Genomic DNA, 27,808 nt, shown 5'->3' on the forward strand with positions numbered 1-27,808 from the left:
TTGCTGTTTAAAGTAACTGGCTTTTATTTCACATAGGAGTTGGGAAAGGGGTGAACAATTTTATTGGAAGCAAAGATGCACTCCAGGATATTACACTTAAAACCACTCAAAAAGTGGCCATAAAGCAAGTGACATCTGTTTTCGAGTTTTGCCCATCAATTCTAAACAGCCAGATCACTCCAAGTCCAGATCCCAGTTAGACGATACTCTCTCTGTTTCCAGAGGTTAAGACTGCTCTCCGACAAATGGGACAAGTAGAATTTTCTGATAACCAGCGGTCGATGCAGTGAACATGGTATTCGTGAGAACAAGGCAGTTTTCGAAGCTTGTTGCCTTCAGTGTATTCAGTAATACAAACACTACAGGTTTTCAATGCATCGCTCTCACCAAAATTTCGCATTGCCAGGTTGTCAATCTGTTCTTTGGTGAGTCCTCTTGGTTGGTCATCATCTTCCTCATTTAGGAGGAAAAACTGAGCTAGACTAAGGAAAGGCAAAGAACCGCTCTCTTCAAATGTGACCGAATTCCTGTCTCTATTTCTACCTTCCCGTCTAACACCAGATGAGCTTCCTTCGTTGCTGCCATCATATAATTCAGAGTTAGTTTCTAAACTTTCAAGGCTGGAGCTGCTACTGCTACTGCTACTGGCACCTCCACCAGCACTGGTACTAGCACTGACGCCACCTCCACTACCACTAGTACCCAATCCTGGGTTCTGAAGTTCTGGGTCTTCGAGACTAGGACTTAAGGATGGGCCACTGGGATCTGTATCACTATCACTGTACATGAAGTAACTTAATTCACCAAAACCAGTCATTATCTGCCTTAACATTGTCTGAATTGCCACTGAAGTAGTCTCACTCAATCCCGTATTTAAGATTCTACGGATGGGAATTCTGATAGTGCTGACATAAGTTCTTACTCCTGCTCTCTCTGAACGTGAAAATGTGCGCCTGAACCCTCCACGTTCACTTTCGTAAGTGACCGTGTTGTTTGTTGACTGAGATCTCGAACGAGTTCGACTAGCTATGCTGTCTCTCTGCCTATATTCCCCTGGACGAACTCTTCTCACTTGAAGATCAAGGACTATAGTTGGAGGTCTCTGTCCAGGAGCCAGAGATTCATTACTCCCACTGGTTTCTGAAGAACTCGATGCCTGAGGGATGTTTCTCATGTCAGAAGTTGAAAACGAAATGGCATTTTCATTCGACAGTTCAGTTCCCATCATGTGTTGTCTCAATGTCACATGCTGCCTAGTTCTAGAACTCCCCTCCGACTCATTTCCCACAGAATGCTCCAAAGTCTGAGATGTGACACTGTGATGGCCTCTTCGGGGAAGCTCAGTTACTGAAATCAAAGGTGACCTACTTCTGTCGGTCCTCGCTCGGATCCTCCGTTGCTCTGGACTTCTGCTTCTTGCTCTTCTCTGACCTCTGGGAAGAGATACTTCAGTTAGTTCTTCAAGGACGTTCCTTTCAGGTCCGTGCTGCCTGAGAAATGGCGACTCAGCTCTTGAAGTTTCGATGTCACTATTATTTTCCATATCTTCTCCGATGGAAGGTTCTACCGATGAGTCATTTTCGTTCTCTGAATTTGGGGTCCCGTTACGGTTCACGTTTATTTCCAAACTGAATCTGAAATCACCGCTGTTTGGGTTAGTCCTGCTCACTGCTCTCCAAGACTGATTTCCTCTCTGCCCACTTCTTGTTGTATTTCCAGTCTGACGGACTGAATTAAGCCAGTCTATGATGGAATCACTGTTAGACACATCTTCTGCTGATTCTAGAAGGAAAAAAAAAAAATAGGAACTACAAACATTAGAACTACCAAAAAAATATTACAGCTCCTTATCTCTTCTAAGAATCCAAAACAACCAAATGAGAACTTCAAATATTCAAAGTAGACTTCACCTTGCTGGAATAATACTGATTTCCACGCACACTATTAGCACCTAATCTGAGCACGCTACACAAGGGGACGAGCTCAGGAACAAAAACAGACTGCTGGCTGCAGAGGCCAGATCTTCCCTTCTGAGGCCCTACCTCCCACCGGCAGGGAAACGTCATAAAAGCTGAGGATGCAGAGGCCAGAATATTTTTATTTGCTTGAGAGGAAGTAACTGTTCTGTGGAAAGGAACTAGTAAGCAATGGGAAAATTCAGTGTAGTTGGGGAAACCAAGAAGAAAAGTTCTCATTTAAACGATCTCGATCTTATTCTATCCCAACAGAACACTGACCAGGCCACTAAAAATAGCACAGCAAATATTTCACTTGTCTGAGAATTCAGGTTCATTTGCTCCCCCATTTCTGCATAATTGACAGTCCCTAGTCAGTACCCAAGTAGTTCCCTTTTCTTAATCTCCCCCAAATATTATGTACCTCTATTGTCATCATTGTTTTGTTGTGGGGGACCTTCTTTAATTTGATGAAGTCTTCTCAATAACTCTTCTTCGGTAATCTCACCTAAAAACAGTTTGAAAATGTTGCTCAATTATAGAGGAAAGAGAAGCAATGAATGGTAAGCCTAAAAGGGATGAGACTGAGGTTAGTAAGCTTTTAAAAAATCATTTTGGAGAGGAGGAGGGACAGAGAATAAAGGAAGCACACTACTTCATTCTTTTGGGTCTAAAAGGCATCAAGAGTCATGAAAACGCAAATACCCCAAAGAAGAAAGTCAGAGGCAGAGCATGAATCGGCCAATAATAAATACCATAGCAGAGAGGCACCTGGAGGGAAGGGCCTGGGCATGTCAGGAAAAGGCAGAAAGGGGCCAAAGACCAAATTTCACCTACTTCCGCAATTTTGCCTTGGAACTCACATACCTCAGCCCCTCCCCACCATTCCGACCTTACCTCTTATTCTGCACACTTGTTTCATGTGCCACCATCAGGATATGCCTTAAGGTGTCAACTCCTAGTCTAGACTTTGCTCATAAACTGTCTGCTTAACCTATCATTCGTGGCTCTATAGCTAAGGCTAAAACTCAAGTAAGGGCCACACTTATTTCACCCTCTCCATATTCACAGAAGTAGCTTATGCATGTTAGAAACAACATCATCAATTTCTGCATATCTGTACTGTATTCAGAGACCTCAGGGGGATACTCTAAAGAGATGTAAGTCCATCTCAAGAAGCAGTGTTTCACATGAACCACAGCACTCAGGGATCTGTAGTGTCCAAATTCAATGTCCATGTTACTATCACCCTCTAAAAAAGAGGATAACAGTAAGATGATAATTAAACACCATTCACTGCTAGTCAGTATGTGGCAAATGGTAATAAAATAGCTGTGAATAAGATCAGACAACACAAAACAATGGTTAGTCAACTCAAGAATCATTCTATTATATGCATGTAAACCAGGGGTGGGGACCCTGGGGCCTAGAGCCACATGTCGCCCTCTAGGTCCTCAAGTGCGGCTGTCTGACTGAATCTGAACTTCACGGAACAAGTTTGCTCAGTCAAAGGGCTGCACCTGAGGACCCAGAGGACCACATGTGGCCTCCGGGCCCCCCAGATTCCCCACCCCTGATATAAAACCTTTGGGCAAGTCATCTAAACTCGCTGGCCCACAGCTTCCACATCTGTAACATAAAGAGGGGACTAGACAAGATGACTTGAAGTCCCTTCCAGAACTAAACTTATGATTCTATAAACAGTAGCACCAAATTATTGTAATCATTCAAATAGAGCAATACAATGGTTAAAGAAACTATCTGACTGAAAAATCAAATTAAACTCTTTTAAAGTCATTAACTTACAAGTGTAGATCTTCCAAATTGCACAGAACATACCTGGGGTACCTAGCAAATTGTTATCCCTCATAAGTCTATAGTCTTCTTCGCTCAGATTATTTACAAAGTGGTAGAAAGCTTCTTCTCGATCCAATCGATCCAGCTGTCGCCTACGTTGTGATTCAGACTGATCAGCACTGCCTTTATCATTAGAATCGGAGCTTTCCATTGTGATGAATGAATGGAAAATTATCTAAGAGAAGGAGGGAGGAAAAGAGATTGCTCATCTTGAAAACAGCATACAGATCAACCTAAAAATAGTCACTTACCCTCTTCCTACCATTAATATCGACAGACTCTACCAGATAGATGAATATACTCTATATGACTTAGAAAGCTGCCTCAAGATTTTATGCTAAGAAATTAAGTTTGCTAACAAAGTTTTAAGTATATGAGTAGCTATCCAACAGCTAACCCTTGAGAAGTACAGGTATATACTTCTGAGTAAGTATTCAGAAAATATAGAAGCTCGCCAGGAAAATTCAGTAACCATACGAACTCACAGGAATATTCTGCCAGGTTTCTATGTGGTCAGCTAGCAATTTTCCATGCTAATGAAACTGTACATTTTATGGAATCTAAAAACTGTGAACGATACAAAAATTAATTTTATTTAGTTTATGCTCCCCTCCACCTTCCCACTTAATTATATTTGGATTAAGCCAACATTCAAATTAGCCTGCATTCCACAAGCAACCAACCAACAATGGCGGAAGAGGGGAGAGGAGGGGACAAGGCAGTCTTTCAAATCTGCGACAGGCATGGTATTAAAAGTTGGTTTACTACAAGGTTTTCTTTAATTTACCAAAGAGACTGGGAAAAGTTCTTTTGACAAAATAAATTGGGGAAAAACAATTCATGTCTTGTATGCATGTGAACATGGAAGAAGTTTGCACATATGAAGATCACATGGCAAAAGTCACTACTGGAGATAAAAAACTTCCCTTTACCGAAAAGTAAAAAAATCCCAAACTAGCAAGAAGTTTTTTCTTGGAAGTACATGACTTTCAGTTGATTGACTCAAAGGGCATTTGGGTCCAGGTTTAAGTTCCCGGAGCTCTCTCCAGTTCTTCCTACAATGTACCTGGAAACTATTCTGTCACCTTACAAAAGAGTAAAATACAAATCATGAAGCTTTTGAAGACTGGCCAGTGAAATGGGATAAAGAGAAACTTTTTAACAACTCTTGGAAAGATTCAGTTTCCCAAGGTAGTTAACAGAAAGATTCATTCACTTTGGTAAAACTGTTACAAAAATGCCTGTCATATGTTGGTCTTATACAAATAAGATACTCTGAGGTGATCTCAAAAAGAAAATTAAAATAAATTCACTTTATAAGATGCCATACTACAAATTTTAAAAACAATGGGCAACTCACATTTTTTTCATTAAGCTCAAGCTTAATCACACGCAACTAGAAACTGATTCCATACTTGGAAGGAGATAAGGGAGTATTTTTTGAATGTCAATGACTTAACACTAAAAATTAGGAACCTACAAATTCATATATGCTTTAGGGATCTGACAAAAAAAAACCCTAAAACTCTTCAAACATCTGACCATACATTATGAACAATCCTGATTAAAATGAAAACAGCAAGGCATCTATGGAAAGCCAAAGGAAGCTGAGAGCTCCCCAATGAGCTTCTTAAAAAGTAGGTGTTTAGAAGGGACACACAGACAAGTCCAAGAGTGATCTGAACAGTAATAGGAAGGCTAAAAGTCAGGATCCGCTGAGATTTGCAAAAAGAAATGTCCAGTTACCAAGGAAGGCTTGGCTACCATGCTGCCAACTTCTCCAGGAAGGAGTATGATCTTTCAAATGAAAAGTAGGGGGTAAAAATGATTAAGAGGAAACTGGAAACCAAGGGGTCCACTTGGACCTTGGCTCCAAGTTCAGTGTTCTTTCAGTTATTCCACACTGCCTCCTTATACTATAGGTCTAGGAAAAACACTAACAAAATTCATCTAGGAGAATAAAGAATGAAAGAATCTCAAGGGAAAAAGTGAGATGGAAGTGGGGCTGAGGAGTACCAAATCTAGAACTATGCTGTAAAGCAGTAAGTAACTATTTGAAAACGGTTAAAAATAGAAAAATTGACTGGTGGAATAGATTAGGTACACAACACGCAGAAACAAACAACCATGGCAGCACAGTGTTTGAGAAACTCAAAGACCCTGACTACTGAGGAAAGAACTCACATTTGTAAACTTAAGACCAGAAAGCAGCCTGGTAGAAATTAGGTTTAGCGATAGTGATGCCAAGTAAAGAGGAAAAGAAAGATAAAAGTATCACTGAAACGTTTCAAAAATGCACAGAACAAAAAGGAAGTTCAGAGGGAGACAAAGACAAATGGGACAACTTTGAAATTAACATGATGAATTTATGATACACTTGAAAACTCAAGAGTTTCATATGCAGTTCTCTTTTTCTATTCTTTATGTTTATGCATACTGTTTTTGTCAAGTTCAGAATAAAAAGATTAAAAGAATTTGAAGGAACTGGACACAGGGAAAACTAAATAACTTCACACAAAAAATCCCCCAGTAATAACATGTGGACAGGAAACAACTTATTACTGATGGGGGAAGCAGCCTGGATTTGTTACAGAAAAGAGCAAAATTAGTATAAAGCCAGAATGAGAAAAAGATACTCTATAATTAAAAGAACTCCTACCTGACTTATTTAAGCAAATTAATGATAATAAAATATAAGCTACGAACAGAAGGATTTAGACACAGATTACAATAACTTCATATAGAAGTGTAACCAATACAAATCAATTGTCATAAAAAGGAAACCAGAAGAGACTAAAAAAATACCCCAGTGGGCAAATACACAAGATACTGAAGTGAAAGACCACGCCAATTTAGAACCTACACTGCTTTGTAATATCTTACAGAGAAGAATGGCAGAAGATAAGGAGGGCTGCTTTAAAAACATAAAGGCAATGGAAGTTAACACAAATTTAAAGAAAGCCAGGCAAAAAACATGACCTGAAAGTTCTCCCAAGAGCATTTAAGGATGAAAATGGTGGGATAAACAAAACAAAAGCAGAAAAAAACTTGCAAAGAGTACCACCAAAAAACCTTGTCATCACTATGAAGAACAGTGGGGGACCAACTCACTGGTCTCTTAACATGACAGTCCTTTCCTGTAAGTGCTCACAGAGGAAGAAGCAGCACTAAAGCAAACAGGCCAGGAGAGCAGCTGGAGACAACAAAGACGTGAGCACGCTCAGGGATCGATTTGCAGGCTGGCTAAAGGAAGGAAAAATACGAAAGGCATGAAAAAATCCTGGACCTTAGCTTTTAAAGAGAACTAAAAGAACAACAACGACCTAGCTACAGGACTACCTGCCTATTTATAAATAGCTTCAATAATAATCTATATGTGCATGGAAGGCATCCTTGATGAGAGTATTAGAAAGGAACAGGCAAGCTTTCCCAAACAACATCCACAGCAGACATCTTGATCATCACACAACTAAGGGATATACATAATACAAGATCCCACTGTGCCTGCTGGATGACCAACAAAAGCAGTCTCCCATGCATACATCAAAACCAAGCAAGATTCCTTGAAAATGATAATGACAAAGACAACTCTGTTTAATGAGGCATATATACTACACACACACACACACACACACACACACACACACACACACACACACACACACACAATCAGACAAAGAATAAAGCAAGGAAATGTCTGCTCCCTAAAGCTGTTCATCACTGTCACAGAACTTGACCAGAATCCAAGCTGAAGAGGCATTCCCTCTAAAAAGTGAGTTCCTCCAGACCCTCCTGTTTAGGGATGCCGCAGTATTTAATGATAGCATCAGGCACCAGAAGGTTGCAGGGCCTCCTCATAATTACTCAAAAGAGGTGGGCCAAAACAGCTCCTCTCCTCCCAAAGAAAACTAAAAGGATCAAGAATGCATACTGTCTACCATTACTAGGTCTGTGTACCTCAAAGAGACCAAAGAAAAGGGAAAAGGATCTAGATGTACAAAAATATTTCTAGCAGTTCTTTTTGTGGTGTCAAAGAACTAGAAGGTGAGGGGATGCCCATCAATCAGGGAATGGCTGAATAAGTGGTGGTATATGAATGTGATGGAATACTATTATGCTATAAGAAATATCAAACAGGTTTCAGAAAAACCTGATTAAGACTTATATGAACTGATGCAAAGTGAAGCAAACAGAACCAAGCAAATATTGTACACAATAACAGTAACACAGTAATGATGATCAATTGGGAATGACTTAGCTACTCTGATCAAGACAATGATCAAAGAGAATTCCAAAGGACCCATTCATTATGAAAAATGCTATCCATCTCCAGAGAGAATCAATAAACTCTGAGTACAAACTGAAGCAGATTTTTTCACTTTCTTTATACTTCTTGATTTTTATTTTTTTTACAACATGACTAATACGGAAATGTTTTGCATGACTTTACTTGTATAACTGCTATCATTTTGCTTGCCTTCTCAATGGGTGGGGAAGGGATGGGAGAGAGAAAGAGAATTTAGAACTCAAAATGTTCTTTAAAAAATGAACGTTAAAAATAAAGTGTAAAAAAACAAACAGTACACATTTTCCATACTATGAGACATACAGAGCATATCCACCAGTCTGTCTATCTATCTATACTTCAACAGGCACATAAAAGGAACAATGGAGAGCTGGATGCAACATCAATGAGGATGAGAGGTAGCTGGATTTATTGCCTTTAGGGACCTGCAAAACCCCCTTAATGATCCCCAACTTTTTCTGTGAAACAAGGTTTCATCTTTTCATACCAATATTCTACTGGTGATTATGTTTAGGGATGAATCAAAATAATTAAAATGAGGTTCACTCAGGGCAATGGAGAGCACAAGCAGACTCTAAAGAACTATGCCTCAGCCATAACACAAAGGGATATGCAGACTCCTGATGTGACCATCTCTACTAACTGTTCTACACCCAAGACTGAGAACTCAGATTTTTTTCATCTAACCAGAACATCCATCCCATCCTTCAAACTCGTACCTCATTCTTCTGAAACAGATTCCCTATCCCCACAGGCATAGAACAACAAAAGAACTGTCAGGTAGCGGTAAAAGCCCGATGGAAGGGGTCCAAGGGGCGTGGTCACAGGACTCTGTCCAGTGTCACTCAGCAGGATGTGAGTAGGAAATGAGAAGACAGATTGTGGGGGTAACCGAGGATGAGGGCTGGCCAACACATGCCTGGTGACAGGATAAAGGGGCCTACTAGATTACAATTTAGAAGATGGTATATGGTTAAATCAGTCAGCTACACGGCTAAGACTGAAGTGAAGGAAGTGAGATCAGAATAGAGGCAACTAGATATAAAAGACAGAGCATAGGACTTGAAGTCAGGAAGACCTGAGTTCAAATGCTGCCTCTGACACTTGCCAGCTGGGTGGCCCTGGGCAAGTCACTGAACCTCTGTTTGCTTCAGTTTAGGGCCATAATAATAGCACCTACCTCCTAGGGTTGTTGTGAAGATAAAATGAGGCAATATTGGTAAAGTGCTTTGCAAATCTTAAAGTACTATTGAAATGCTATTATGATTATCATGATTAAAACACCCAACACAGAAGACAACAAAGTTATGAAAGACATTCCTTTACAGTTATTGATTGACACTGTTCCACCTTACTCTTTCCTTTTGCTTACTCTTTCCATTGTGCTTACTCACTCCTCTTCAGAGAGCTTCCAAATGACAAAACTCTTAACAGTGTCACTGAGAGAACCAGAGGACGGAGGAGTCTTTTAAGTTGTCTCTTTATACATTTTACCAGAACTATTTTATAAATAGAATCCACTAGAAAACAAGCTGCCAGATCAGTATCTATCTCACATCCATGAACAATCTTCTAATAGTGATTAGATCAAACCCTGTCACGTGGTGAAACAAACTGATGCAGCAGAAAGAGCAGAAGGCCTGGGGTTCGAGACCCAGCTCTGAGGTTTACTAGCTAGGAGACAATGGGCATATCATTTAACTTAGCCTATTTCCTCTTGTAAAATGTAAAATGATACATGAACCATCTATATAATAGGGTTGTTATAAGGAAAAAGATACACATAAAGGTGAGCTACTATCAAAATATTATGCCCCCCTGTCTACTTTAAATTTAAATCAGTAAGAAGATCAAGTGAAATTATGCCAATGTTATATCTAAATCTCAATGCAAATTTAGTTCACCTTGAATTCTGAACTGCTAGCTTAGTGACCTTAATTTCTTTTACTGTTGTTGCTCAGTCGTGTCCCAACTCTTGATGACCTCATTTGGGGCTTTCTGAAATGGTCTGCCATTTCCTTCTCCAGCTCATTTTACAGATGAGGAAAATGAAGTTAATAGTTAAGTGACTTGCCCAGGGTCATACAATTAGTAAGTGTCTGAGCCAAGAGTTGAACTCAGGAAGAGAAGTCTTCCTGACTTCAGGCCTAGCACTCTGTCTACTGTGCCATGCTACTGCCCCATAATTTCACTTATAGTCCCTGTCACATACTAACACAAATTATGCAGGTTAATATCATTGTTTTTATCATTACTAAAAGCATAGCATTTTAGATCTTCCCACTCTAGATACAATGGCCTTGGGGGTATATAACTGGGTTACAGGACTTGGACGGACTTGGTAGTACGTCTACACATTAATCATGTTCAGTAGGCCTAGCTGGATCCCAGTTCCAAAATTTAGGAAATATGCCAAAGCTGTTGTGAAATATAAGAGGAACATAAAAACATAAGTCTTCATTAAATAGAATCTGAAAACGTGCACAAATAAATTCAGAAAACATTTAGAACACAGCATTTGTTAAAGTCTGGAGGAAATTACCTTTGAAAATAAGAGGTCAAGGTGACTCAAGCATCATTCAACTGCCACAACACGCTGTGCACTTTGCTTCTCTTCCCTCCAAGCTCCAAAATCTGGAAGTTTTCCAAAACAGAAAGGGTCAGAGTTGCTATAAAAAAATTCACAGGAAAAAAACATTAAAGTTAACTCATCAGATTCTTGTAGCAGAGACTCAGAGAGGAGTTAATGAGAATTAAGAAAGCTATGTGGACAGCTTGAGTGGTCTACGGCATCTTCACAATGGCAGGACAAAGTGTGAACACAAGGAGTGGATCCACAAGATAAACTTCTGCCAGGGTATGGACAAGAGAGAGTGGGCAAAAATGGATGAGTTTCAATCGACAGCATTGGAAAGAACATCTAAGTAGATGAGATAAAAGCTGATTTCATTATTTTCATATATAAACTTTATCCATAAAGCACAGAAAAAAGTAGCTAGAATAGAAACGAATAGTGCCATTTAAGAGAACCTGTTACATACACTTATACAAAATGCTTAAAATAATAAAAAGGCACAAAAACTGGAAACCTTGTTGAATCAGAGGCCTGACTCAACCTTTGCACACAACCAATGACACCAAGGGTTTTGTTGTTCCAGTTGTGTCCAACTCTTCATGATCCCCATTTGGGATTTTCTTGGCAAAGATACTGGAGTAGTTGGCCATTTTCTGATGTCTAGTAGAGGTTAAGGGACTTGACCAGGGTCACATAGCTAAGAAGTGTCTGAAGCTGGATTTGAACTCAGGTCTTCCTGACTCCAGGCCCAGTGCTCTATCCACTGAGCCACCAGCTGCCTATGTGTTTACAGTAGCTTAACGAAATATCTTTTAACTGCCAGCACCCAAACCACTCAAAGGTTAGTTGTTTCCAAGGCAAAAATTCTTATCTGACAATTATGATGGTTTTTTCAGTACCCAAATGGTTAACCCTTGAATAGTTTGATCTGAATTAGCTTTGAGTGTCTTACTAAGCACTTGTACTTAGGCAGTGGCTGGAGGGAGCCAGGAAGCCCTGGATGAAAGTCCTACATCTGATATAATACTGATTAAATGACCCTGGACAAGTCAGTGAACTTCTATCTCAAGCAATTTCCTAAGACTATACATTATATGAGCTGAAGGAGTTTTTACAGCAGGAGTTCCCCACAGTGATGAAATATATGACAGTTCTGGATTCTCCATCCCCTTCTCCCCTCCTCCTTCAAGACAACTAAGTACTTCTATTCCTTTGTGTTATTTTTTTTTAAAAGAAAAGGTTTTTTAAAAAAAATCAAACTAGATTGTGAGTCAAAAGGCTTGATACAAAGTAGCTGTGGGGGTTGGACAATTCACTGAACCTCATCTGTATGACATAGATTCGATCCGTTATCTGTAAGGTTCCCTTCAGTTCTGCTGATTACCTACGAGATAGTTCAAAAATCATCGAGTATATGTCAAGAAAATAAAGCTCCAAAAACAAGATGCTTAAGTAAAATGTCGGCCGAGATACCATGCACCCCCTCCCATTGTCATTAGTTTCATTCTAGGCTCTTATCTCCATCTTCCTGCTCTTTAAAACAGGCTGACGCCTTTACCTCTTATTATAGAAAACGTTCTACCACTCCCCCCTCCCCAATTCACTACTTCTTCCCAACAGAAACCAAGGGCAGGCTCCTATGACATTCACTGAAGCTTCCAGTCAATACAACTAGTGAATAACTTGGGCTATTCCTCTACCAGGAGCACTGGCAGAGACAAAGGGAACTGACAACAGTACTCAGGGATATCCTTCAGCATTTCTACCTACCAGGGTAGGTGAGTTGGGCAGCAGTTATTGGTTTGCTGCCCTCTTTCCACCAAGAAAGGTAAATTGAAAAAAATTCAAGCTGAAATAAAGTGAAGTCATTAAAAACCCCACCATGACAAAATGTTGTCAAGTCCCAGGTAGCTGGTACATGGATGGCAGGCCCAAGTCATATGGAAAGGTTCATCTTCAAGTGATCTGCTTCTCTCCTTTTACTGATGTGTGTCACAACTTAAACGAGAATTTGTTCCTAAACATGACCTTCACTGTGGTTTTTCTGTCTTACCCAGAGTCAACAGGAGAGAACTCGAAATGGCAATAATCCCCAAGAGTCATTCAATCAAGCCCAGAACAATGATTCCTGGCCCTTTTGGTGATACCAAGTAACTAAATCAATTGCATTCAAGGAGGCATAAGATCTACCTAAACACTAAACAAAACATCTTCCCCAAAGAAAAATCAAAGAGCTAAGGAGAAAAAAATGCCATCTTAATTCTAACAATTAACATTAACATCTAACATTAGCATCCACACCAGTAAATGTTCTGATTCCACTGCTGAGAGGAGAAAGGTTCCCTAATCTTCTACTGCTTGTGCTGACCCTTTCCTGTTTCCTGAATCACTATCCTTACAAAGAACTGAATGTTACTAACACTAGAGACCCTAGATCATTTGATAAAACCACAGTTACTTTCCTTCAGACTCTCCTCTCTACCTACTCACCCCCCTCATTATTCTTTTCTTTCTAAAGCCAGGTGGGTAGGGGAACTTTTTATCCCTCCCAAAAAAGACAGGTTTAAAAAAACAACAACCCATAAACATTCCCTCTTTTTCCAAAATAGCAGTTCCATCACCAACACAAATACCACTGGCTCTTCAAATGTTACAGTAGTCAAGTAGAATGAGAAAAGAAGGCATTAAAATACTGTTAGCATATACAAATGTGCCAAACTTTCTTTTCTAAGCCTTGACTGCTGAAAGGCAGTCTTATTTATGAAACTTTCACATTTAATCATAATTCTGGGTCAATTCATCTTTCTATTGATTTCTATGCATGTGTGTGCAGATGTGGACCTACCCACATTATTAGCATCTAACATTGGTTGTTTTAAGGGATCCCAATACTTCCGATCCCTTTCCCTTACCTCACAGGGTTGTGCTATCAAATGAGATATTTGTAAAAGCTCTTAACACAGTGCCTGGCCCCTAGGAGGTGCCAGAGAAATGCTCACTCCCTTCCCTTCCTCTTCCCTTTCACTTCAGACCTACAACATAACCTATCAATAACTTAAGTCTTCCAGAGTTGCCTGAGGTCCAGAGATGTTAGGAGATTTGACCAGTCACACAGTGAGAGGTCTGAGCCTGGGGCTTCATAAGAAGCTGTCCACTACTCTATCCATGCTAGCTGTCCTTCACAAAGGTGAAATTCTATTTAAAAAGCCAAGGAATACAGCGCAAATTCTTAGAATTGGACAGACTGGAGAAACTTCTTGAAACTGGTGTGCCATGGAAACCTTGGTAATAAGAAAATGTTAATGATGTAAAACAAAAAGATGGTCAAGTCCAAGCCAAGGGTCCTAGAATGCTTTGGTAGTCAGGCAGCTAGGGAAAGCAGGACTACTCTCAGCTCTGTTTTTAGTTCCCACAGATGATTAATCAGCATAATTATCTTTCAGTTCCTCATGTCCTTCTCTAGCCCAAACATTCAAGGAGGTCACGTGGGAAGAGTTACAGACAGAATTATTAGCTGGATTTGAAGTCCAACTCCCACTGGCTTAGTATCTTCCTGTATGCAAGTCAGTTAAACTTTCTGAACTTCAGTTTCTTCATCAGCAATATGAATCAGTTGGACAAGAGGATTTCTAAGGTTCCTTTTAGCTAAAAGAGACTCCGAAATTCAACGACATCCAAGATCACACAACCAGTCTGGCACTCCTATCCACTACACCTCCTGAGTTGTTCACCTCCTGGCCCTCCCAAGTCAGATTAAAATGTCACTGGGAAATATTGAACAAAATAAAGAAAAGTACAATACAACATGGATAATGTAAACTTTTGGTCTTCTAAGTCACTGTGCAGCCCACAAGGATCTCTTTCTATTTGAATTTGCTACCGTTACACTAGACCATTCTGACTATACCTCCTAATTCTATGTATCCAATGACCTTGGCCTGAAAAAGCCAAACCATCCTTACTACTCAAACTGCTCTTCAAACTAATAAACAAAAGTTGGGTGATAAGAAAGGAAAAGAAAAAAGGCATATTAGCTGATATCCCCTTCAAAGTGAAATGCAATTTGCTTAGGTATCTCTTTCCCTTTCCTTAAATGTATTCCAAATGTTTCACTATCCTCTTCAGGACAGTACTAGCCAAGGGAAGTAAGGACAACATAGGGGCAATATTCTTAAGCAATGCATCCAAAAAGCCTGAAAACATATGCCAAGTTCTACTACAGAGGAAGAGTGAGAGGTGCTTTCTCATCTGTTCTTCGGAGCCAGGCCTGGGCATTATCATTTCCTAGGATTCAGTTTCCATTGCTTTATTCTTTCCACTTTACACTGTGGTCAATGTTCTTTTTAAAACAAAATTCTGACAAAAGAGGAAAATGACAAATGCTGGAGGGACTGTTGGAAAACAGGCACACTAATGAAATGTTTGTGGAATTGTGAATTAGTCCAGCCATTCTGGAAAAGTGATGTGGAACTATGACCAAAAAATTACTAAACTGTTCATGTCTTTTGACCCAGCTATACCACTAGACCCCAAGGCAATCAAATAAAGAGGAAAAGGACCTACATGGACAAACATATTTCTAGCAGCTCTTTTCACAGAAGCAAAAAAACTAGAAACTAAAGGAGTATCTATTGGAGAATGGCTAAACAAATTACATATGTGGATATAATGGAATACTACTGTGTAAGAAATGATGAAATGGGATGGTTTCAGAGGATACTAGGAAGACCTAGACAAACTGATGCAGAGTGAAAAGAGTGGAATCAGAGGAATAATTTATACAATGATAGCAACGGTAAAGAGAAAAACAATTCTGAAAGACTTCAGAACTCTGATGATAAACCATGAAACTGTACTTCCCACCTCTTGCCAGGGAAGTAATGGACCTAAAATGAGGAATGAAACATACATTTTTAGACATGGCCAATGTGGAGATTTGTAAAGACTAATATTTGTTGTGCTTAGTTTTTCTTTTTTGTTATTCTTCAATGCAGGTAGGAGAGGGAGGATAGTAAGAGGGAATGATAAATTCTTGCAAAATAAATAAAATTCAAACAAAAAGGTAGGTGGCTCCATGGAGTTTGTAATCATGGGATCTGATGTATCACTGTCTACCTACAAGTGAATTCACCAAACCAACCTCAATACCTACCTTAGCAAATATTTAGTTATCATTTCAAATGTAGATGGAAGTGTACCAATTTAATAAAGAGTCCTAAAATTAAAAGTTATTAGACAAAAGTAGGATCTCAATTTTCTTAACTATTTTATAAACTGCATATCCTATAAAATAAATGTTTGCTGAATTGAATTAATATTTTAATATTTTCTCCTTCATGCTTTTTTCATCACTTACTGGATCACTGTAATACTTTTATCCATTTCCTTTTCAGTAATCCCAAAAGCCCTAAATTTAACCAAAAGTTTGTAAAGATAAACAATGTGTCCCTTATTTAGTTCAGTTTAAGTTTATCTACAACTAAGGAAACATAATTTTTATGAAGAAAACACTAGATCTAATATAAGTGAAATCCCATAAGCACAAACTCTATAGAACATCTTTTTTTATTGTAGTGAGAGGTAGTGTGGAATAGAAGGAAAAAAGTATTTGACCTACAGCCAAAAGACCTAGGTTTGAGTTTCAGCCCTGCCATTATTACTCATGTGATTTTTTCCCCCTCTGAACCTCAGTTTCCTCATTTATAAAATGAAGGTACAACATACAGAAGCAAATGGGCACAGTTACCCAGTGTTTGATAAACCCAAAGCTCCAAGTTATCGGGGCAAGAACCCACTATTTGATAAAATTGCTGGGAAAACTGGAAAAGTAGTCAGACAGGAACTAGACATAGATCAACATCTCACATTGTATACCAAGATCAGCTCAAAAATGAGTGTGTGATTTAGACATAAGTAGGATAACATCACAAGCAAATTAGTGAAGCATGGAGCTAGTTACCTGTCAGATCTATGGATCATGATCAAATAAGAGACAGAGGTTCACAGGAGGTAAATTGGATAATTTTGATTACATAAAATCACAAAGATTTTACATAAACAAAATCAATGAAGCCAAAACTAGAAAAGGAGGAAAAAAATCTTTGCAAGTTTCTCTAATGGAACACTATTAGGCTGTAAGAAATGATGAAGGGAATGGTTTCAGAAAGACAATTTACATAACAATATTTAAAAATAATCAGCTGTGAAAGATTAAGGTGGATAACTACAACTTCAAAGGACTCATGGTAAAATGCCATACACCTTCACATAGAGAATTGATGGACTCAAGAGTGCATGCTGAAGCACTTTCTTGTTCCCTTTTTTCATCTTGTCCCCTTCCCTTCTCCCACCCCCACCCCACCATGGTTAACTGGATATCTTTTGCATGATTTCATGTGTAATGGGTATCATATTTCTTGCCTTCTCAATGGATAGAAGAGGGGTGGAGGGAGGGAAAGAATATGAAACTGAAAATAAAACTGAATTTAAAAACACAATAAAATAAATGAAGGGACTAAACAGCATGATTCAATTCAGCAAACATTAATTATATGCAAGAGCTGAAGAAAAAACACAGTTGATACCCTGCATCTCTATAATGAATGAGCTTGCAATCATAGGGGAATGCAGATTTCCTAGATAAATGACCCCTTAGTTCTTTTAAGCTTATGTGTTTGCGGGATATTTGAAGGAGGATTAGGGAAGGAGAAAAATGACTGGTACATCATGGCAGAAAAATAAAATGGAAAGACTCAGCTTCTTTTTCCTGCCTGAAATTTAAACATTGAATAATTAGGCACTTTGAGAGTAACCTACTATAACCCAAACAGGGACCAAGGAAAGTCTTCCTTTTGTACAATTATCCTATAGGAAATCATAATCAAATAAAAGCACTGTTGCTGTGGTACATCTTTTAGGACCCAGGAAAATCAAATGCCTATTTCCAGACCATAGAACAATCCCAATTCTCTCCCCATTTATCTACACTACCTTCTTGGAATCATTTCCACTGAGCTTGCTGCCTACTTCCAACTTTAGACAGAATTTCCAAGTCGGAAGACAGACAACCCAAGACGCCCAATCCAAACCATAGGTTCCCCAAAATGGGCGAGACCGCCTCCTGGGGGTGGGAGGGGGCCACTGGAACAGAGCGGGGAAGAGTAGGGTAGTAGGAGCTTCAGATGTAATTGGAGGGTGAATAAAAATAAGGATTAACCTAACCTAACCCCAGGGGGATGCTGAGAACTTTTTTTGAAAAGGGGGGGGGTGATAGGCCAAATCAGTTTAAGAACCTCTGGTCCAAACTGTAACTGAACAAAGATCTATGCTCTCTAGAACATCCCTGTCAAATGGCTGTCCAACTTCCACTTGAAGACCAGTGATGAGAAAACCCTTACCTCCTACTGTTCACTCTACTTTGGGATACACCTCATTGGTAGCCAGTCTTTCCTCACATTTAATTGAAATCTGCCTGTTCAAAACTTCCACTGTTTCTAATTCTGCTCCTTAGGCCTCAAGTGGAACAAGGCCATTCCCTCTTCTACTTTCAATTACTTCAAGAAAATTCTCCCTTCCTCCTATAATAAGCTTCATCTTTATATCCCCAGTTCTTTCAAATGATGCACAGGTGTTATGGACCTCTCATCATCCTGGACACCCTCTAGTTTCCTTAAAATGTAGTACTCAGAACTGAACACAAAACTCCAGATGTGATCTAACCAGGGATCTAACCATGGTCAGTAGAACAATTACCTCTCTCATTCTGGACATTATGCTTATTAAGACACCTCAAGCTTTTTTGACTGTCATCACATTACTGATATGTACTGAATTTGTTTCAATCTTTTTCATGTAAAAAGAAACTTATCTAGTCATGCTTCCTCTACCCTGTACTTGTAACATAATTTTTTAAACCTCAGAGATAGGACTTAATATTTATTCCTAACTAAATTTCCACTCTCCCAAAATCTATTTTACCTAGCTCATGTTCTTCTCCAACACATTCCTTCTTTGAATCCACTGACCTTCAAAGAAAACCACTTTAGGTCACCACCAAAGTTTGGAAGGTCAATGAAGGGACGTCTTTCTGCTACTTGATCAAAAGCACAATAGAAAGGGGATCTGTCTTGGGTGTCATTCTGTTAATATTCTTACCAAAACTTGGATAAAGGGCAAGATGGCATACTGATCAAATTTGCAGATGCCACAAAACTGGGAGATAGTTAAGGCACTGAATTGACAGGGTCAGGATCCACTACAGTTAAGGACCAAATCTAGTAAGTTGAAGTCTAAGAGGAATGAATACCAAAACCCCCAACATTTGGATTTTTAAAAACCAACAATACAAATATAGAGTAAATGTAACTACAAAAAAGAGTTCATGCGGAAAAGATGGAGTCTTAATGGGCAATAAGTTCAATGAGTCAAATAGCATAATGTGGCAGTTAAAAGACTAATGTGATTTTAAAATGCATTAACAGAATATGGAAATGATTTCAGAAAACTGAAAACAAAGTATTTTTTCTAAAAAATGCATTAACAGAAACTTAGTGTCCAGAATTAAGGACATAACAGCCCTGATGTACCCTGCCTTGTTCAGAGTGGAGCTGGAATGTTTTGTTCATTTCTGGGAGAAAAAACATTTGAAAAAAAGACATTAAGAAGGTGCAGTATGTGAAGGAGGGCGATTCAGGGCGATAAGGAGACTAAAAAAACAGGCCATTATGAGGGAACAACAGATGTCTAAGCAGTAGAAGAGAAGCATTCAGGAGCTAAGTGTTCTGCCCAACTTCTTCCCTTATATTGGGGGCTGACATGACATGAGACACCTTAACTCCCACAATCCGAACCCTCACACCACCTCCGTCACCCAAAGATTGTCATACCCTTAATCTTATCATCAATCATAAAGAATTCCACTTCTGTGACTAAGAACTCTGAAATTCCTCAATCTGATCGCAACCTCCACAACTTTCCTCTCTCCTGATGCCTCATTCCTCCTACCCTATTCTTCAACTTCACTGGGACTTCTAGACACTCCAGCCCACCACGCTCTCCCAAGCTGTTTGTATCCGCTGCTCTAGTCTCATTTTCTTCTTTTCCCAATCTTGACATTATAACTATAACTTGAATTCTCTGATTTCTAATTTCTCTGATCTCATTTCTAAGATGTATAGGGAACCGATTCAAATTTATAAGACTAAGAGCCATTTCTCAATTGATAAATAAATATGAATAGGCAGTTTTCAAAGGAAGAAATCTAAACTTGAGTAATCATATAAAAAGTGCTCTATAATTCACTAAGAGAAAAACGCGAATTAAAACAACATACCTATCGGATCAGCAAAGTTGATAAAAAGGGAAAATGACAAATGCAAGAGGAGTCATGGGAAAACAGTGGGGGAAACTATAAAGTGGTCCAACCATTCTAGAAAGCACTTTGGAACCATGCCTCAACAGCTACTAAACTGTTCATACTCTTAGATCCAGTGATACCACTACCAGGTCTATGCCCAAAAGAGATTAAAGAGGAAAAGAACTCAGAGAACAATTCATACAATAACAGCAATATTATGAAGACAAACAACTCAAAGACTTAGGAATGCTGATCAACACAATGACCAACTATCTTTTTTCACAACACTAAATATGGAAATATTTTGTATGATCACATATGTATAACCTATATCAAACTGCCTACCACCTCAGGAAGGAAGGGGGGGGGAGAAAATTTGGAACTCAAAAATTTTTAAACATGAATGGTAAATTCATCTTTACATGTAAATGAGAAAAAAATAAAATACTATTTTAAAAACCACAATGACCAACAATTTCAGGGGATTAAAGATGAAACATTTTACCCACCTCCTGACAGAATTCAGAATACAGATTGAGGTGTTCTGTTTTGCTTGGGGGCCGGCCAATGTGGGAATTTGTCTTGCTTATGTGTCTGTAACAAGGGTTTTATTTTTCTTGCTCTCTCAATGAGAGGAGAGAAGGAAAGGAAGCAGGAAGGGGACTAGGAAGGAGAGAATGTAGATCAGAAAATCTAAGTTAATTTAAAAAAATATACATCTTGATACTAAAACCTGTTCAATTATACATGGTCCTTAACTCTTGACCTTAATGCCTTGCTCCCTTATTCTATTGCTACTAATGCCTGAGTAACCATGGCTGACCCCAACCTTCTCCACTCCTACCCATACATACACTAAACAGCAACTGAAAAAGTCACAGCCATGTTGACTGAGTTCACTACGAATGTCTGCTATCTAATTTCACCTGTACCCTCACTGCCCTGGGCTAATCCTTTTATTCCCCCCCCCCCCCCCATTCTCTTTATTGCACTCCCCACAGCTGTGTTCCAAAACTTCTTTTTCTTTCAAGCCCCCGAATCACCCCATCCCCCCACTTCAGAGGAGGGCTTCACTTCACACTTTACTGAGAAATTAAGAAACTGTTAGTCCCTTCTCCCCACCCCCAGTCCACTCCTCAAAACCTGTTGCCATAATTCCCCATTCTCTTGGTAGCTCCAGTATGACAAAGGCAGGGCCCTTCTCACCAAGACCAACTCTACTTCTGCTTTTTGTCCCATATACTCCCATACACAATCATCCTCCCTACACTCTTTTTAATTTGTTCTCTCTCCTTAACTGCTGCTCTTTCTCTGCTTGCCTACAAATATCTCCAAGTCTCCTCTATTCTTAAAAAAAAACAAAAAACAAAAATACCCAAAAGACGACCTTCGTTTGATCCTCTCAACCCCTCAACCTAGCTAACATCCTATGTTTCTCCTTTTCACAGGTAAATTCCTAGAAAAGGCTTTCTCTATTTATTGCCTCCATTTCCTCTCCTCTTAATTCACTTTTCAACTCCTGGCCATCTGGCTTCTGAACTAATCATTCAACTGAAACTGTTCTCAAAAGGTTAGCAATGATCTCTTGATGGCTAAATCTGATGTCCTTTTCTCAGTTCTCCTGCTCCTTGACCTTTCCATAACATCTGAGACTGCTGACCACTCCCTCCTCCTGGGCATCTCCCCTCCCTGAATTTTCGTGAAGCTCTACTCTCCTACCATTCTTTCTAAGTCTTCACATTATGCCCTTCCCCCCCCCCATACTCTATGCTTTGCCCAGATTTTTCTTCTCTCTCTCTACTCCACTCTACTGGTGATCTCATTAGCTCTCGTGACTTCAATGAGCACCTCTTAAGAGATGATTCCCCAATTTATATATCCATTCAGTCTTTCTTGCAAGAAGCCCATTAGACTTCTTCAATGGGATATCCCAGAGGCTTCTCAAATTCAACACACTCAAAATAGAATTCTTATTTCCTGCTCCATCCACTCCTCTTATGGAATTCCTTATTTCTGTTGAAAAGACCACCATTACTCCAGTCATCCAGGTTCACAATCCGGGAATTCACCTCAACTCTTCACTCTCTTTTACTGACCACATCCTTGTCTATTCTACCTCCACAACATCTCTTGCTTTAACAACTGCAACAGCCTCAGTCATCTCTAGTGCATCCTCCACACACACAGCTGAACAGTCCTAAAGTACAAGTTCCTGACCAGGTCACTCCCCCACTCAAGAAGCTCCAATGGCTCTTGGGGAAAAAAAAAAGATAAGCTCAGCTTGGTGTTTAAACCCCCTCCTAATCTGGCTGCAGCCTACCTTTCCAGACTAATTATATATTACTCTGCATCACACACTATGATCCAGACAAACCAGCACATTTTTTGTTCCCTATACATAATATTCTCATTAATAACAGAAGATGCATATATAACAGGCGTAATAAAAACACAAGAACATTTTCAAAGGAATTCTGACAGCTATATGAAAATGGAAGAAATGAACTACCTAATATGTAGAAAGAACGCTCACCTGAGCACTAGGATGTCTGTATTTGAAACCTGGCTCGGACTTCTACTATCTCTGGGATATTGAACAAATCACTCAAATTCCCCAAAATTCAGTTTCCTCATCTGTAAATTGGGGAAAACTATGCTTCCTATTACTTCAATGGGTAGAAATTGATTTCTCTGTGAAGAAAGCGTTTTGTAAATCAAAAAGTACTACCAAAACCTGAGTAGCTACGTGAAATTATATCATTCTTCTCTGATAAAGAATATTTTTTAAAATATTTAAATAAAGTTTCAGTAGAAAATAAACTTTTAAAACATTTCCATAGCGGCACTAATTTTGATATTTTTGTCAGAGTAAGATATTAATTGAATACTATGAAAGTAAAAGGTCAGAATGGCTATTATTTCAATTGCATGTTTCCACTAAGCAAGTGGTATACTGAACTGCTTGATAAGAGGGTTCTACTTTGGGAACACAGACTAATAGGGAAAGCTAAAGGATCACTTATAATTTTAATCACAGAAACTTTGAGGTTGAAATTTTTTTCTGGAGGCAAAATGCCAAAATGGTTCATCATCCACCTCCTGTAAGAGAGAGTCAATAGATTAAAGAACTGATAACAAAAGACACTTTAAATAGGTCAGGGACAAATTTCCACTCTTCCACCCATATAACCATTCTTCTAAGACAAGCAAAATCGTGTTGCCTGTAAAATGACCAATTCTGCTATTTTTTCACCAAAATCTAAATGGAAATTATAGGTTAACATTGAGCTGGGCTCTATAGCAGGGTCCTTGAGGTCATCTGATCCAAACCCCTCAGTTTTTCAGATGAGCTGAAGACCAAATGGGTTAAGTGACCTGCCCAAGGTCACACAAGTATCAAATGGCAGACCTCACAGTGAAAAAGAAATCACTATGATCACCATAATTCCACGGTCCATTCTATGTCCTAGATAGACAGACAGATGTATATACATGTATGCATATCTATATATACACACATACATACATATACACACATATATGTAAATTATGCGTGCGATACAAATATAAAAAAATTATATATCAACATACTATACAATTCTTAGAATGCTCAGGTTGAAAGCAAGAGATTCCAAGGACAGAACTTTCCCAAAACCACTAGAAACTTCCAGTCTTCTAAGCCTTACTTCCCTATATGACATCACCAACAGGTGGTCACCCACCACTATAAGAAATAACTTTGTAACAATTATAGTTGTCAGAAAGTGTTGAAACTGAAGCTGAGTGACCACCTGCCGGTGATGTCATGGGAGGGTATTCTTCCATTGTGTAGGAAATTGGACTAAGATGCTCATTAAAGTCTCTTCCAACTATAGGAATCTGTGACTCTAAGTATGCTTTTGCTCTGAAGCTAGGGGAATAGGAAATATAGGGGTACTATGTAATACTACTGTAAAATTAGAAGTCAGAGTAAATCAGCAACCTGGGATATTTGAACCAATTAACTAATGACTGGAAGTTAGAAGTAATTTTGATTTCAGTTAATAAGAATTCCTAAATCAAACCTATAGACTTTTACTGTGACTACCCTGGAAAGCTCTGTGATTTTTCATGTGGCAACTCCCAACAGATTCAGATCTAAACTGTTTATGACTTAGTATATAAGTCCTAGGGAGCTGACTAAGGCAAACAAGTGACTTATCTAGAATCTCACAACTAATAGGTCAGAAATAGGATTTAATCTCAGGTCTTTAATCCTGGTTTCAAGTCTAGCAGTCTGTTCACTAAACCAAATTGCCTTTATATTTTAAAATACATGTTTATTTAATTCATAATAATGTAACCAAGGTAGGATGAGACTTCAATTTCCATAAGGGATTCTGAGAATCAAATTCTGCCAATCAACAGAACAAAAAAAGTCAACATTCCAATAGCAGTTGGCTGCTCTGCTCCCCAAAGAACTTCAATTAAGATGTTATAAGTATTAACAAATCATCTATAGGATTTTATAATTAGCAAAGTTTATATTCAAACCTTCTAAGGCAACTAAGACTAGAAGTCTTTGGAGAATATACCAACCTGCACTGGCAGAGGGGTTATCCTCTCATGGGAGTTCCCTATGCCAATGAAATCACTGATTCAGTCCTTATCTCTATATTTGGACACTAATCCTTGAATTCAGAGACAAATAAACAAATTTTGCAGTTCTTTTGCCACTAATGCCCAACATCTGCAAGTCATTATGTGTATTTTATCTCTCTTAATGAAAGAAAGTTTCTCTTGTTTTGAATGATTAAAACATTGATAGAAAACCCTTTCCAGTTCCCAAATTCTAAGATTTTTTTTTTTAATAAGCTCAGGAAGATCTTACCTAGAGTGGGAATTCCACTTAAGATACACATAAGACTTTTAAAAAGAAATTCTACTGAGCTTTTAAAACCTTATTCTACACCAAAGACTTAATAGCAAAGTATCTATTTCTTAAGACACATGATTTAAGTACAATAATTATGAGACTAGAGGAAAAAATTCTTCATTCTTTCTATAAAGTATGAATTTCTTTGATATATACAGAACCCAAACATCTGAACCACACATCAGCTTAACGGTAAAGTAGTTAAGAACAAAAGCCCACTAATTAGTATTCCAAAAGATCATTAGACAGTTTGAGAAGCTACTATAATACTGAATAAAAACGCCCAATCCTACCAGTCAACGTTTTCAAAATCTAAATTACCTTTCAGGGGTTTAACCTGAAATGTATCAGAAAAAGGTTTCCCACAAAACATTAGCTTAGAGGAGGATCTAAAGATATTGTTCCACAATGAGAATAGAAGGATTAAAAGGACAGACACTTCCCAAATACAGTAGTCTTTTTTCAAAGCTCAAGTGCCTTTTATCAATTTTCACTCCCAAACCTAGGCAATCTTGGGAGCATACTGCTATAATTTTACACTCGTGTTCAATATGGCTGAAATTCTGTTAAAACTGTGCTTTCCTATCAAGTCTGAAGCTGCTCATGAGTCAGCCTGAACAGGGAGTGTTCCCTTGGCTTGTTCCGAGCAGATACCTTGTCCTTGATCACTGTGGCCCTTCGAAGGGCTAAGCCAGTGACTAGCAGTAAAACAGATCATTTCTTTCCCCTTAGCACAAATCCCACAACTCAAACGCATTTCATCAGCTCAGATTCTACAAGCACAGACATTTTTGGTCACTAGCACAGAACTAGTGCGGTTATGATAGCATACAGTTAACAGGTGCCTCTAACAAGAAAGGGGTTGCCAGGTCTCGGGTCCAAGGGCTAACCTGTGGAGTAATGACGGAGCAGTGGTCTAGGATAGACATGTAGCTGCTGTCTCCTCCATCTTGAAATTAATCAGCATAAGGGAAAACGGCATAGAGAGTCTAGTAACCAACCGGCAGGCCCACCAATAAACCGTGATTGTGACGCGATGGTGAACGCAGCTGGCTAGCAACAAGGCCTGCGGAAACCCGCAATACTTCATTTTTTTAAGAAACCAAAAGCTAAAGGTGACTTAATCCAATTCCTACCCCCTATCCTACAGCCCCACACCTTCCGGCTGGAAGTGGGGGTAAAACAGCAGACTCGATCTACCCCTAGGAAGGAACCCTCTTGGGCGGGCGGCCGGGGGGGGGGAGGGGGGGGGAGAGGTGGGGAGGGGGGAGTGCGGCGCAAAACGGGCCCTAGAGAATGGCACCACGCTAAAGGCGTTGGCATCTCAAGGCCTTCGGATACCTGACGGTCTGGTTTCGATTCTCACTTCCCCAACCTCAAGGGGATGAAAACCGCCCCCCTAATTGGGGGAAACTCCCCCCACCCCCGAGAAAAGTCCCCTTGCCCCGGCAATGAGAGGCGGGCATTTCATCCCGAGGGCTCCTAAGCTTGGGAATTGGGCTGGGGTGGGGGAGGCAGGCAAAACGCGGCCAAGGCCAAGGTCCCCGGGCTTCAACCGCCATCGCCAACCTAAAATGGCATCGGCCGAGGGACTTGGCCGAGAAGCCCGCCCCCTGCCCTCCCCTCCCCTGCCATCCCCCTCAGCTCGCCTCTCCTCTCCCCGCGCCGATTCACCGCCGGGCCTCGGGCTCCGGGCTGGCCAGCCAAAACCCCGGGCCTTTCTGAGAGGAGACGGAGGCGGAGGAAGGCAGAGACTGTCGGGTCGGGGCGGCTCCTCGGCGGGCTCCCCGACTCCCGCCCGGGATGTCCCCGGGCTCCCGCCCGCCCACCCCCACTTACAAGGGGTCGCAGCTGGAACGCGACTCCCTCGCAGGGCCTGCGGCGATCGTTCCCGCCTCCTACCACCAACGTCCGAGTCGAGTTGGGCAGACTCCGTGGTAGAGGCTGGCCGCTGCCCTGCACGTCGCTCAGGCGGCCATTTCCTTCTCCATTGTTACCAGGGAACCGCCGGAAACGACTCCCACCAAACACCAAGTGACGGCACAACGCCCTGCTTACGCACGGCCCCACCCCACGGCCGTTGGGCCAATCCGCCTCAGTCTCGCGAGATTTGCCGCCCCCACAGGAGGACGCGCGGGCCCACGGAGGCTTCTTCACGCCTTTCACGTGACGGTTTTTCGCGCCATCTTGCATTAGCACGGGACCCTCGAGCCCGCAGAGTCTGGCCACGCCCTCCCCCGCTGGCGGCCCACAATTGGCACGCCCCAGAGGGCAAGCCCCGGTCACCTCCCAGGCCCTTCTGCTTTCCGCCTTTCTTCCCGTGCCTCCCTCCCTCTTAGCCCCCCGCAGACTGCCTGTGGCGAGAGCTCCCCTTGGTTATGGCCGGGGCTCCCGTTCGCGCCAACTGAAGCACTCAGCCCATTTTGAAATTCGTGTATTAGTGAATGGTGATATATGTTGACTTCTCAAGCCCTCGCTGGGAAAACGTAAAGAAAAAAATAATTCTGCAGCCTATAGTAATGGCATTCAAAACCAATACGAAAAGTATGAGGCTAACGGACAATGTTTAAATAGGTAAAACTTAAAAAAAATTTTAACCAAGAGTCTCACCCCCAATCCTTATTATTCCCTCATGGTGGCAAGGAAATGACCTTGACTGCTCATAGGCTAAGTCAGCTGATCGTGGCTGTGGCCCATCAAAACAAGCAGGAAAGTGTTCAATGACAGGTCAAAGAAGGGTTCCTCTTAGGGCAGGCCTAGACTCATCAGTCAGAGAGCTCCAGGTCAGCAGATCAGTCATAGGGTGGGAAGTTCTTTTCTCATGAAACCTGGGTATTGAATTATC

At 40.2% G+C, this 27,808-nt stretch overlaps 1 protein-coding gene across 1 annotated transcript; it reads right to left on the reverse strand.

The window, feature by feature from the left end:
• Positions 1-27,202, reverse strand: RLIM (ring finger protein, LIM domain interacting). Its single transcript, XM_072626016.1, has 5 exons — positions 26,803-27,202; positions 10,661-10,752; positions 3,795-3,987; positions 2,380-2,463; positions 1-1,782 (listed from the first exon to the last, which is right to left on the reverse strand). Exons 3-5 carry the CDS (start codon positions 3,961-3,963, stop codon positions 197-199), a joined length of 1,839 nt encoding a protein of 612 aa, XP_072482117.1. The 5' UTR covers positions 3,964-3,987; positions 10,661-10,752; positions 26,803-27,202; the 3' UTR covers positions 1-196.
• Positions 27,203-27,808: the final 606 nt, after the last annotated feature.

The sequence above is a fragment of the Notamacropus eugenii genome, chromosome X, assembly GCF_028372415.1.
Source record: "Notamacropus eugenii isolate mMacEug1 chromosome X, mMacEug1.pri_v2, whole genome shotgun sequence".
In the NCBI taxonomy this organism is placed as follows: domain Eukaryota; kingdom Metazoa; phylum Chordata; class Mammalia; order Diprotodontia; family Macropodidae; genus Notamacropus; species Notamacropus eugenii.